General features: G+C 45.3%; 1 protein-coding gene across 2 annotated transcripts in view; it reads right to left on the bottom strand.

Moving 5' to 3' along the window:
- Positions 1 to 237: 237 nt before the first annotated feature.
- Positions 238 to 13,579, bottom strand: part of CCDC81 (coiled-coil domain containing 81) — a 38,643-nt gene continuing 25,301 nt past the window's right edge. The window contains exons 9-15 of one of the 2 annotated variants that reach the window (XM_034407125.3): positions 13,204 to 13,350; positions 11,599 to 11,706; positions 9,639 to 9,808; positions 7,405 to 7,483; positions 3,612 to 3,838; positions 2,150 to 2,275; positions 238 to 576 (exon numbers count right to left, since the gene is read on the bottom strand). In XM_034407125.3, coding sequence (XP_034263016.1) covers positions 435 to 576; positions 2,150 to 2,275; positions 3,612 to 3,838; positions 7,405 to 7,483; positions 9,639 to 9,808; positions 11,599 to 11,706; positions 13,204 to 13,350 — 999 coding nt within the window. In that variant the 3' untranslated portion in view covers positions 238 to 434. The remainder of the gene's footprint in view (positions 577 to 2,149; positions 2,276 to 3,611; positions 3,839 to 7,404; positions 7,484 to 9,638; positions 9,809 to 11,598; positions 11,707 to 13,203; positions 13,351 to 13,579) is intronic. The other variant, XM_087895851.1, reaches the window with a different exon arrangement.

The raw sequence follows: 13,579 nt of genomic DNA, 5'->3' as shown, positions 1-13,579 counted from the left end.
GTGGGATCAGTCCTGACTGCATCCCAGTATTGCCGGAATGTTGCTCCTAATAAATGACTATATTTCCTTTGAAATTTGGATCATGGCTCATGAATTAATTAGGGCATCTTTCGGAAACTTGTCACCACCCTTGCATTTCTGCCTGAGAAAATCAACCCGTCCACTTTCTAAAAAATAAGAAAGATGCATGTTTTATGGAATGTGAGGGGGGGGAGTATATTCCATAATACACACTCATACATACATATCTTTAATTCAAAAAAACATATTGTCACCAGAAAAGAAAAAAAAATATTAGAAATTTATATCACAGGGCTACAAGAATCAAATCATAAGCACGTTCATACAATCAGATTTTCTTTCTTTTCAAAAAAAAACCAATTTCAAAAGCACTTATAAGAAAAAAAAGGAAGGCATAAACAAATGGTGCTGCTTCAAACGATTAACCGAGATCCAGGGATATATTTACTGTCTGTCCATATCTTGTTTTCCCCGAATTTGTTCAGGCCTTTCTTGCACTGGTAACAACGACGATATCTTGCACACTGATCCAGGAGCATAAGTTTGTCTCCAGCCCTGCAGTTCAAGAAGAGAGAAATGTTTGTTTTTTTAAAAAAAAAAACATCTTGGGAAGAAAGACCAACAATTCGCTTTTTTTCAAAGGCTTCTTTGTCAAGGATCAAGGAAACCTTGGAGAGTCAAGCAGTTCAAACGAGTATAAAGATTTATTGCAAGGTTAAAGCTCTCTACAAGAATCTAAGCTACTAACAGTCAAGGCAATTGAGCGGGAGATAAGAAAGTCTAATCAACTACAAACGTGTGTTCTGGCCAGGGGTGAAATCCAGCAGGTTCTGACAGATTCTGGAAAACCGGTAGTGGAAATTTTGAGTAGTTCGGAGAACCGGAAAATACCACCTCTGGCTGCTCCCAGACTGGGGTGGGAATGGAGATTTTGCAATATCTTTCCCCCTGGAGTGGGGTGGGAATGGAGATTTTGCAGTATCCTTCCCCTGCCACGCCCACTAGGCCACACCCACGAAACCACACCAGGCCCACCAGGCCCACAGAACCAGTAGTAAAAAAAATTGGATTTCACGACTGGTTCTGGCCTATTGTACACTTTACCATTCCAGCTGCTAAGTTCAATATCCTAACAGATTTTATGGCGCTTGTGCAAAAATTTTCCCCCATAAGGTATTTGTGTTGACTGTCTATAGAAGGAAGGTGACAAGGGCCAAATAGCATCCTTCCCCACTTACATCTTACCAGCTCAGAAATCCAAGGATTTGTCCCAGATTTCCAACTTTGAGTCAAAGATGGGAGGTTCTCCAGATCAGGGGTCCCTCAACCCCTGGGCTGTGGGCCACTCTTGAGCCGTGAGCCATTTGGAACTGGGCTGCAGAAGCGGCGATTGAGCATGCATGCAAATGGAGTTGCATGTGTGAATGCACTTGGCCATTGCTTGCGTGGAACTATCCTTTCTCCCCACCACCCACCACCGGTCTGCAAAGCCAGAAAGGTTAGAGCACTCTGCTCTAGATGGTGTTGTTGTGGCCCGCCAGCGGCCAGCGGATCTGGCAGCAGATTCAGACAATGACGAGGTTGGGGAGGAACATGGGCCAATCTTGGAGTCTGGGGAAGGCTCTGACGAGTGCTCTGCATCGGAGGCAGAGATGGGGCCAGGGCCATCTGACAGTTGTCAGCTGCCTTTGGAGTTGAACATCAGTGGGGCAGAAGAACAGCTGGGGCCTGTTCCCAGTGTGCGCATGCGCAGAGCTGCCAGGAGAAGGGAACAGCTAAGGAACAAGGGTCGACTCAGGAGTAAAGCCACAGGTGGATGATGAATGGCCCCTCCCAGAGGGAATAAAAGAGGAGCGAAAGGGGAGTGGAGTTTGCAGGAGACAATTAGTTCATTCCTGCATTCTTGCCAAGTATCGTCGGTTACAGTGTGGAGTCTGAAAGATATCGGCCTGGCCACTCTCCAAGCCTGATAAAGGTCGGTAATTGTGAACTATCTTGAAAGACTGTGGGAGAGGAAAGACTTTGCTGGAGAGGAATTCACTGTAAATTAAATAAAAGGGGTTTATCGGGACGAGGACTTGGCTTCCTGCTGCTGGGGAAGCCTAGGTCAGACCAGACGGATGCTCACCGCTGGAAGAGCTTCTCCTCGTAATCTCGCTGTCGCTTCAGCCCTGCGCTTTTCCGCCAGTCCTCTTGAATAGCCAAGTTCATCTGGAAGAGCCTCTCCATTCGCTCACCCTTCTCCACCATCCACCTAGAAGAATATCAAAAGGGTTTTAAGGCAAGGAGAATTACAGGTAGTCCTCGACTTAACAACAGTTCGTTTAGTGACCGTTCGAAGTTACAACGGCACTGAAAAAAATGAGCCATGACCATTTTTCATGCTTACGACCATTGCAGCATCTCCCATGATCACATGATCAAAAATTCAAATCCTTGGCAAACTGGTTCAAATTTATGACCGTGGCAGTGTCCTATGGGCCATGTGATCCCCTTTGGCAAACTTCTGACAAGCGAAGTCAAAAGGGGAGCCAGATTCACTTAACAACCATGCTACTCACTTAACAATTGCAGTGATTCACTTAACCATTGTGGCAAGAAAGGTTGTAAAACGGGGCAAAATTCACTTAACAAATTCCTCACTTAGCAACAGAAATTTTAGGCTCAATTGTGATCGTAAGCCGAGGACTATCTGTAGGTCCATCCGTGTCCTGCTGTCATGATTCTATGTATCGCCTTTTTGCCTACTTCTCTTCTTCCCCAGCTACGGATCCCTAAGAACACAGCACACACAAACTCTTCTTTGGGGCAGACTCTTAGATATTGTAACACTAGATATTGTAACCCTGAAATTTTCTTTTCTAAACTAGACATACCCAATTCCTGCAAGCGGTCTTCATATGTTTTAGTCTTCTAATTATCTTGGTTGCTCTACTCTGCACTCTTTCCAGAGTCTCAACATCTTTTTTTTTAATGTCACGGCGACCAAAACTGGGTGCAATATTCCAAGTAGGAGCCTTGGTAGTACAGTGGTTTAAAGCACCCTGTTATTAAGACCAGCTGCCTGCAATTACTGCAGGTTCAAATCTCGCCAAGGCTCAAGGTTGACTCAGCCTTCCATCCTTTCTAAGGTAGGTAAATTGAGGACCCAGTTTGTGGGAGCAATAAGCTGACTTTGTATAAATATACAAAAGGATGAAGGCTATTGCTTAGCACATTGTAAACCACCCTGAGTCTCCGGAGAAGGGCAGCATATAAATCAAAAAAATTTTTTAAAAAAAGTGTGGCCTTACCAAGGCATTATAAAGTGGTATTAACCCTTGACAGTTTCCATCTTACTTGTTTCTTTGGCCACCTAATGAAGAAGGAAGGACTCACTGGAGAAGAGCCTAATGCTGGGAACGATGGAGGGCAAAAGAAGAAGAGGACGACAGAGAACGAAGTGGCTGGATGGAGTCACTGAAGCAGTCGGCGTGAGCTTAAATGGACTCCAGAGGATGGTAGAGGACAGGAAGGCCTGAAGGAACGTTGTCCGTGGGATCGCGATGGGTCGGACATGACTTTGCAACTAATAACAACAACCATCTTACTGTTTCTTAGCTCTTTGAATCATGTCGGTAGCCCTCCTCTGATCCACCAGCTGGTTAAGAATGGCCGTCCTCTTACGGTCTGCGACGGCCTGCAACTGATACTTGGAATATTCCCGAGCACGTTTCTTTCTCTCCTCCATTTTCTCTTCACTCATGTCGTTCTTCCCAAAAATGACCTCCGTTGAATTAGGCACATACTCAGGCAAGGGAGCCGGCCTTAATTTTATCTGGGTACAAAAAAAGGAGAGGGAGTTTAAATCAAAAAAAGACACTTTGCTCCCAGCAATTCATTCTTAGGAAGGCTGTTTTCTGCAAAGGTAGTCCTCAAGTTATGACCACAATCGAGCCCCAAATTTCTGTTGCTAAGTGAGACATTTGTTAAATGAATGTTGCCCCATTTTATGGCCCTTCTTGCCCTAAGAATAACCGAACCACTGCAGTTGCTAAGTCAGTAACGCGGTTGTTAAGTGAATCTGGCTTCCCAATTGACTTTGCTGGTCAGAATGACGCAAAACGAGATCACATGACCCCGGGACACTGCAACCGTCGTATATACATGCCGGTTGTTAAGCAGTTGAATTTTGATCACATGACCACGGGGATGCTGTAATGGTCATAAGTGTGAAAAACAGTCATAAGTTACTTTTTTCAGTGCCACTGTAACTTCAGTCACTAAACAAATTGTTATACATCGAGGACTCCCTGTATACATCTTTTTCTCCCTGCCCAGAATCCTTGTGGAATGAAGTAGACCAGGAGTGTCAAACTCGATTTCATTGAGGACCGCATCAGGGTTGTTTTTTACCTCAGGGGGGGCAGGAGGGGTGTGGGCAGGGGGGGACATGGCTAGCATGACATCATACATGTCAGGGGGGTGCCTATGGTGGCCTGAGTGCCCTGCCAGCGAAAATGGGCTCCCGGGGCCTCCTGCAACCATCTGCCAGCAAAAACGGAGCTCAGGAGGGCCGCACGCAACCCTCGCGAGCTCCGTTTCCACTGGCAGAGGCACAGCGGGTCGGTCCTTCGCTGATTCCAAGGTGGCCTCGCAGTCCAGATCTAAACACCCCATGAACCAGATGCAGCCCCCGGGCCTTGAGTTTGACACCGCTGAAGTAGATATAAATATTGGAAATAAATAGATAAGCCACCACAAAGTTGCCGTCCCAGACATCTGGAAAACACAAGGCTGATGATTGTATTACAGATATCTTTACAAAGTAAAAACATCCCCATTTTAAAATCAAGCACTTAAATAAGAACATGAAAAACGGAGAGAAGGGAAGGTTGGTTTTGCGTAGCGAATATTATGATCTTAAGCAAAATAATTAAAACAAAAGCAGGGGTGGGCTGCTGGGGGTTTGCAGGGGTTCGGGAGAACCTCTAGCTAAGATTCTGTGCAGTTTGGAGAACCCCCAAATCCCACTCCTGGCTGGCCCCGCCCACCCCACCCCGCCCCTCCCAGGAGTCCCCACACGGTCCATTTTGGATGCAGGTAAGTGCAGGGCATGTGCGGAGGCTTGGGGAGGGCAAAGAACAGGCCTACCGGAAGTTCAGGAAGGCCAGAAACGGGCCCATTTCCAGCCTCCAGAGGGCCTCCGGAGCCTGGGGAGGTCATTTTCGCCCTCCCGGAGGCTCAAGGAAAGCCTCCAGAGCCTGGAGAGGGCAAAAATGCCCCCCCCCTGGTGCAGGAGGCCGACTAGGCCACACCCACCATGGCCACACCCACCCAGCAACCGGGCAGAGAATCCCTTGCTAAAATTTTTGAAGCCCACCCCTGCTTTAAGTCTAGCAGTGTCTACTTCCAGACAAACTCAGTTTGGATTACATTGTACTCTTACACCAATGTAATGCCTGCAAATATTCTGATTGTACAGGTCAAAACAGGCTTCGAAAGAGTTTTAAGATCATCTGCCTCCTCTTTTACTACTACTGACAGTCTGAACATCTGGGCTGGATCGTGATGGGGCTTCCTTCCAAGATTTGCTAATTAAATTTCCGAGAATTAATTCATCAGCTAGTCTTACCCTCAGAGTCCGCATCCTTCTTGGTTCCACTCTAAAGGAACTTTTAATTAGCAATGGTAAACCTATACAGGTAGTCCTTGACTTACAATGACAACCGAGCCCAAAATTTCTGTGGCTAAGTGAGACATTTGATAAGTGAGTTTTGCCTTTTACGACCTTCCTTGCCGCATTTGTTAAGTGAATCACTGCAGTTAAGTTAGTAATATGGTTATTAAGTGAACCTGGTTGATTTTGCGTGTCAGAAAGTCGCAAGAGAGGATCCCGGGACATTTGAAACCATCATAAATAGGAGTCAATTGCATCTGAATGTTGATCATGTGATGCTGGAGATGCTGCAGTGGTTCTAAGCGTGAAAAATGATCATAAGTCACTTTTTTCAGTGCCATTTGAATGGTCATGAAATGAACTGTTATAAATCAAGGACAACCTGTGTTTGTTCAATAAACAAGAGATGCCAAACAAACAATGAAGTTTGAATGCTCTGATAAATTATTATTTTTTTCTTTACATTCCACATTTAATCTTCAGTTTTGTTGTGTTTCCTAAAGGGGAACATCCAATCAGGAGTGAAATGCTCCCGGTTTGGACCGGAGTGAATGGCAACGGGTGGTTCGGAGAACTGGTAGCAAAAATCCCTGCGCCTTCCCCCACCATGCCCAGCTGAGCCGCACGATCATCAGAGGCTTTTTTTTTTTACTTTTAAAAGCATTTTTTCTACAACCTCTTCCGACGAAAAAATGCTTTTAAAAGTTAAAAAAAAAGCCTCTGATGATCACGCGACTCAGCTGGGATCATCAGAGGCTTTTCAAAGCATTTTTTTCTGCAACCTCTTGGCCGAAGAGTTGGTAAAAAAAATGCTTTGAAAAGTCTCTGACGATCCCAGCTGAGTTGCCTGATCGGCAGAGAGGCTTTTCAAAGCATTTTTTAAAAAGCCTCTTTGACAATCCCACCTGAGTTGCCTGATCGGCAGAGGCTTTTCAAAGCGTTAGAAAAAATGCTTTGAAAAGTTAAAAAAAAAGAAAAAAGTTGGCCACGCCCACCCAGTCACATTACCCCACCAAGCCACGCCCACAGAACCAGTAGTAATAAATTTTACATTTCACCCCTGCATCCAACCACTTTGTCTTCAGCTGCACAACTTATAACTGATCGTGAATTGTCAGTTATTGCTGTTATGATTCACTCTTAGGCTGTGTTGCTACAGTTGCTTGTGTGTCTGTCTGTCTCTGTGTGTGTGTGTGTGTGTGTGTGTGTGTGTCAGTAGCGGGTTTCAAAACCCATCGCTACCAGTTCGCTCACACGCATGCATGCATGATGCTTCTACACATGCACAGAAGCATCCAGGTGAATGGGCGAAGCCTCCCACCACCGCCGCTACCAGTTCGCCAGACCCAGGATGAACCGGTAGCAACCCACGACTGGTGTGTGTGTGTTAGAAAAGAGACTTCCTTTCATGATCACAAACTCATACACACTTGTTCTAGGTTGAAACTGCTTGTGTTTGTGCCTGGTGGCTCAGCAGACTGATAGCATTGTGATTAACACCAGCTGTCTGCAATTACTGTAAGTTCGAATCTCACCAGGCTCAAGGTTGACTCAGCCTTCCATCCTTTCTAAGGTAGGTAAATTGAGGACCCAATTTGTGGGGGCAATAAGCTGACTGTATAAAATATACAAAAGTATGAAGGCTATTGCTTAACGTATTGTAAGCCGCCCTGAGTCTCCAGAGAAGGGCGGCATATATATCAAATTAAAAAAAAAAAAATTACCTGTGTATCAAGGGCCGTCTTGTAAATTTGGTTTTCTTCCAGCTTCTCTCTTAAATACTTTGCTCTTTGGGCAACTAATCTAGAAAAGTAGACAGAAGACTAGGAATCAGCCAGTATGATTTCACAGATTTAGTCCTGGATGGTCATCAACATAGTATGACATCTTGTTTGATTTGATTTTTAGGTTAGTCATCACTGACTCAGCAGGTACTGTATCTAAAGCAAGTGGATTAGGATTGGGCTGCCCAAAACTATAGCATTTCCCTTGGATCTTGAAAGCCCCAGTTATGTTGACAGCTGAGCTCCTACAGGTAAATCTGATTTAGTGAGTGTGTTGGTGATGACAATTTGGTCCTTAAGCAAAGCAGTCACTAAGTGAAAAAGCATATGAATGCAATTGTGCTGACAATTTTACATTGGCTTCAGAATATGACCCCAAATATCTGGGTGAGCCTAAATGGTGGAGAAGATTTCTAGAACTCAACTCATAAGAACACTGGGTAAAAGGGCAACTCTTTTAGTCCTTTTTCCCCAATTCCCCCACCCTTTTGAATACTCACCCCAGTGCTGGGATAATTAGCAAGAAGATAAATATCTACTATTCTTATATAAGATTTGTATTATATTCATTGGAGAAAAAGGGATCATAAGAGAATAAGATGACACACAATGGAGAATACACTTTGAAAGGAATGCCCTGTTCCCTATTATGAACTGCTTAGGGGGGGTCAGGGAGAAAGGTGTCAGTGTAAAACTGATTAGAGTCTTGTCTATTTTAGGCAGCAGCTGTGAGCCACCCAGCATTCTAAACAATTAAATATGTCACAGAGCTGAGTTTGTTAACTTGGGGTTAGCATTTTTAGGGAACTGCTGGAGGAAAGCAACTCAGAAAGAAATAGTTTGTTTAGGCAATTTCTCCACTCATGAGGTGTGAAAAAGAAAAAAAAATGGACCGATATGTAGTAAAAGAAGTGTAATGGCAAAAACATGACTGAAAGAGAAAGGTACTATAAAGGCTGTAAACTTTAATATAGGACAGTGATGGCAAACCTTTAGTTTGGACCTTTAAAGTGTCCAAACTGTGTGTGCACATGCCCAAAACTGAGGGACATGCACGAACATGCATATGCGCAGACATGTGTGAATGAGCACATGCGCAGACGTGGACATGCATGGACATGCGCACATGCACAGCAGAGACCCGAAGACCAGCTGGCCAGTGGGAGGCGGGGGAATCCCAACACCGGCAGCGTGGCAAGAGGTAAGATCTTTTTCTTTCGTGAGCTTCTGTTTCGTTTGCAGAGAAACAGAAGCTCACGAACGAAACGCCACGGAGATCTGACCTGGGGCGAGGGCGCACGTACCAGCAGAGAAGGCTCTGCGTGCCAACTCTAGCACACGTGAGCCTTGGTGGTGCAGCGGACTAAAGTGCTGTTAAGTAGCACTTAGCTGCCAGCTGCCTGCAATTACTGCGAGTTCAAATCTCACCAGGCTCAAGGTTGACTCAGCCTTCCATCCTTCCAAGGTAGGTAAAATGAGGACCCGGATTGTGGGGGCAATAAGCTGACTTTGTATAAAAAAGAACACCGCTTAGGGGGGGGCCAAAAGCCCTACTAAGCAGGTATGTACAAAAGTATGAAGGCTATTGCTTAACGCATTGTAAGCCGCCCTGAGTCTCCGGAGAAGGGCGGCATATAAATCGAACCAATAAATAAATAAATAAATAAATAAACAAACAAACAAACAAACAAACAAATAAATAAATAAATAAATAAATAAATAAATAAATAAATAAATAGGTTCGCCATCATGGATGTGTATTCCATGATAGAGCTCAGGTTTTGATGCAACACTGTGATTAAACTATACTCTGAATCTGCAGTCAAAAGCAACATGAGAATACATGTAAGGAAGAAGTTGAGTGAAAGAAGCTTCCTAAACTCTAGATCCCTCTGAATGAGTCTGCTTATAACTCCCATCATTCTCATCTGGTTGAGAATAAGGGTAGTCAAATATATCTACAATATTCCAAACTTTTAGTAGGGTTAATCTAAACAATTCAACTGTGAAAATCTGAATCTGAATCACCAGCACTTCCAACCAGGTGACTCTGTGGATTCTGTAGGACTTTCAGATTCATAATTATGACCATTAGAAGGCTGGGGAAAGAGGCATTTAAAACATGGAATCATCAATAAATACTGAAGGAGACCAACTTCTCCCAAAGGTCTCACTCTTCTGCCAGTTGAACTTGCTGCAAGCGGTCAATGAAGTCCTGTTCCTGTTTTTGCTTTGCGTCTCTGGCTCTCCTGCACTCCAGCTGCTTATCCAAATGCTGGGCATATTCCTCTTGTTTCTCATGAGGGGTAGAACTGGGCGGCCTCTTCTCAAATATGAAGGACCTCTGAAAAGAAGCACAAACCTTTACATGAATAAAAGCAACATTTGAATAGGGGCAGTGGTGGGATCCTATCGGTTTAACAACCAGTTCGGTGATTGCGCAATTGAACAAAAAAATCACCTTCCGCATTAGTGTTAGGAATTAAAACAGTTGAAACGCAGCAATCCGCTCTGCTGTGCTAATCAGCTGTGAAGATATATCGGAGCTACCGGTTCACACGAACCGGTCCGAACCGGTAGAATCCCACCCCTGAATAGGGGGTGTTTATCAAGACAGGGAGTGTGTGCTATCTGATGCTCCTAGAACATAAAATCATAGAGTTGGAAGGGACCTTGGAGGTCTTCTAATCCAATCCCATATCCATGGTAGGAGATCCTATACTATTCAGGACAAATGGCTGTCCGGTCTCTTCTTGAAAACCTCCAGGGATGGAGCAATCGTAACACTAGGAGGCAAGCAAATCCATCGATTGATTAATTGTTCTCACTGTCAGAAAATTTGTTCTTACCTCTAGCTTAGATGTCTCTTTAACAAGTTTCCACCCATTATTTCTTGTCCTGCCCTCTGGTGCTTTGGAGAATAGATCAATCTCCTCTTTTCTCTGACTGTCCCTCAAGTACTGGAAGAGTGCTATCATAACATCCCTAGTTCTTCTCTTCAATTGTCTAGACCAGGGGTGTCAAACTCAAGGTCCAGGGAGCGGATCCAGCCCGCGGGGTGCTTAGATCCAGCCTGTGGGGTCGCCCTGGACACAACACATGGCATCGGGCCTAGCTATCTTCGAGACCGCCTGCTGCTACCAATAACCTCCCATCGTCCTGTGCGCTCCCACAGAGAGGGCCTCCTCAGGGTGCCATCAGCCAATCAATGTAGGCTGGTGACCCCCAGGGGGAGGGCCTTCTCTGTGGGGGCACCTACCCTCTGGAATCAGTTGCCCCCAGAGATAAGGAGAATCCAAGACCTTAGTGCCTTCCGCCGTGCCCTTAAAACCCACTTTTTCCAGCAAGCCGGGCTGGCTTAAGAAGAAATTTTTAAATGTTTTAATTGGTTTGTATTTTTAATTTTGGGCCAAATTTATATATATTTTAATTGTTTTTTAATATTTGTATTTTATGTTTTTTAATTCTGGCTGTACACCGCCCTGAGTCCGCAGGGAGAAGGGCGGTATATAAATTTAAAATAAAATAAAAAACAAAATAAAAAACAAAGGACTGGCCTGCGGTTCCTCTGCCAGCGAAAACACGACCACATGTGGCCGTTTACACTGTTGGAGGGTTGCAGGAGGCCATCATGGCTGAAAACGGAGCTCGGGGGTCTGTTTTCTCTAGTAGAGCACTGAGGCCACCATAGGCACCCCAACACAAGTGACGTTGAGCTGTCCACACGTACCCTGGCCATGCCCACTCCGCCCCCCCCCAAGGTCAAACACAACCCTGATGTGGCCTTTAATGAAATTAAGTTTGACACCCTGGTCTACAGTGGTGTATTAACCATTAAGCAGACTAAGCATGTGCCTAGGGCACCAGGCCCAAAGGGGGCACCACGAAGTTGAGAAAGAAAAAAAAAACCAATGAAGATTTGTAAAAAACAAAGGAGGGGGGCACCAAGATTTGTCAGTGTTTAGGGCACCAGTGAGCCTTAATCCACCACTGCTGGTCTAGACACACCTAGGTTCCTCAACCGTTCGTCATACAATTGAGATCATGGGACTCGTAGTCCGACAGATCCAAAAAGCCTAGATAGAGAAAAGGGCAACGTATAGTTTTGCAGAGGATGGGAATGGGAGGTCTTACAAAAGGTTCAGCCAGCTTCTCGTTCTTCTGTTTCCGCATGGCTTCCGCTATGCCCAAGTTATAAGATGCCACTTTCTGGTTCTGCTCACGCGATGCCGCCATTTTCATCTGTAGTTTGGAAAAAGAATTAAATGTTTTTTGAGCAGGAAACGATGGAAAAAAAAGAGATGAACCGGACCAAATTGGAGAAACCACGATTCAGAATCAATAATGTCCCATGCTCTGTAAATGGTACATATCACTCTTGGAAACATCTTCTATACAGATAGTCCTCAACTTAGCACAAGGGTCAGCAACCTGCAGCTCTGGAGCCGCATGTGGCTCTTTCACCCCTCTGCTGCAGCTCCCTGTCACTCAAAATATGCGTCACAACCGCCAATGTGCGACACCCGCCAGCCCGCGATTTATTGAGCTTTTCAACCCCCGGTAGGCCGACCATGGATAAATCCAAGAAAAGAAAATGTTCAGAAGAAAACAGAACATTTAATTCAACGACATATGCTAGTTTTGTGGCCGCTCAAGAAATAGTCAGGCCCAGGAAGGGTTTTGTGGCTCCCGGTGTTTTCTTTTCTGTGGGAAATGGGTCCAAATGGCTCTTTGAGTGTTTAAGGTTCCAGACCCCTGACTTAGCAACATAAATTTTGGGTTCAGTTGTGGTTGTAAGTGAGGCATTTGTTAAAGTGAGTTTTGCCCCATTTTGCAACCTTTCTTGCCATAGTTGTTAAGTTAGTAACACAGTTGATAAGTGAATCTGACTTCCCCATTGACTTTCCTTGTCAGGGGGTTGCAAAAGGGGATGACGTGACCCCGGGACACTGTAACCGTCATAAATATGAGTCAGTTGCCAAGTGTCTGAATTTTGATCATGTGACCTTGGGGATGTTGCAATGGTCATAAGTGTGAAAAACACTTACAAATCACTTTTTTTTCAGTGCCATTGTAACTTTGTACCATCACTAAACGAACTGCTGAACGTCAAGGACTATCTATAGCTGTGATGGCACTTCCAGCACATGTGCTGGAAGTGGCACATAGAGCCATCTCTCCAGACACATGAGCTGTCGCCCGTTGCTCTTCGAGGATCCCGCATGCCAGCCAGCTGGTCTTCGTATGTGCATGCACATGCGCACCAAAAACCGGAAGACCAGGTGGTCGGTGCGCATGCGCAAACCAGAAACCAGAAGAGGATCTTCCCAGCGTGCATATGCACAGCGGGCGGCTGCTCTTCCAGTTTACGGCATGCGCGCACGTGCCTTTCCCCTCCATTTTGGCACTAGGTGCCGAAAAGGTTCACCAACACTGATCTATAGTCACTAGAACTACAGGAATACCCAAAGATATCATTCCAAATGCTTCCACGAAGCCAGGACTATTAGAAAAAATAATAATTTGGGGATTCTCCTTTGGCAGAGAACTCTTCCACTTGACTTCAGACAACTCATTCAGTCACATGAACGAATACTGACAGACCTGGGGATTAGGAAGGGAAGAAACAGGAACATGTGAATTCGTCATGAGTGAAATGAACATGGCCCTTCTCGTCCCAAAAGTCCTGCTTTTCTAGAACGAAAGCACAAAAATCAATTTTTTTTTCAGTCCTAATACCAGTTCCTTCTGAAGGGCTTCGTGATCTTTTATGGCTTGATACTGGGCCAGGATGCAGTCTTCCTCTTTTTCCTTCCTCCTTTGTTCGTCACCCAAGTAGACAGGGATATTCCTCTGAGCACGCTGCATGCATACGTAGCACATCTCCTGCAGGTACACAAGGCAAAGAATATACCGTAACCTCTATACCTGACTGCTGCCTCCCTATTCTAATTCTTCAGCAGAGGGCAAATCAGATGTGGGCTGCTGGGGGTTCGCAGGGGTCCCCGAGAACCTCTAGCTAAGATTCTGTGCAGTTCGGAGAACCCCCAAATCCCACTCCTGGCTGGCCCCGCCCCGCCCACCCCACCCTGCCCCTCCCAGGAGTCCCCACGTG

Source organism: Pantherophis guttatus, chromosome 5 (genome assembly GCF_059756535.1).
Source record: "Pantherophis guttatus breed Tessera chromosome 5, ASM5975653v1, whole genome shotgun sequence".
Classification (NCBI taxonomy): domain Eukaryota; kingdom Metazoa; phylum Chordata; class Lepidosauria; order Squamata; family Colubridae; genus Pantherophis; species Pantherophis guttatus.
Note: the sequence above shows the minus strand (reverse complement) of the source record. Positions and strands in the feature narration are given on the sequence as shown.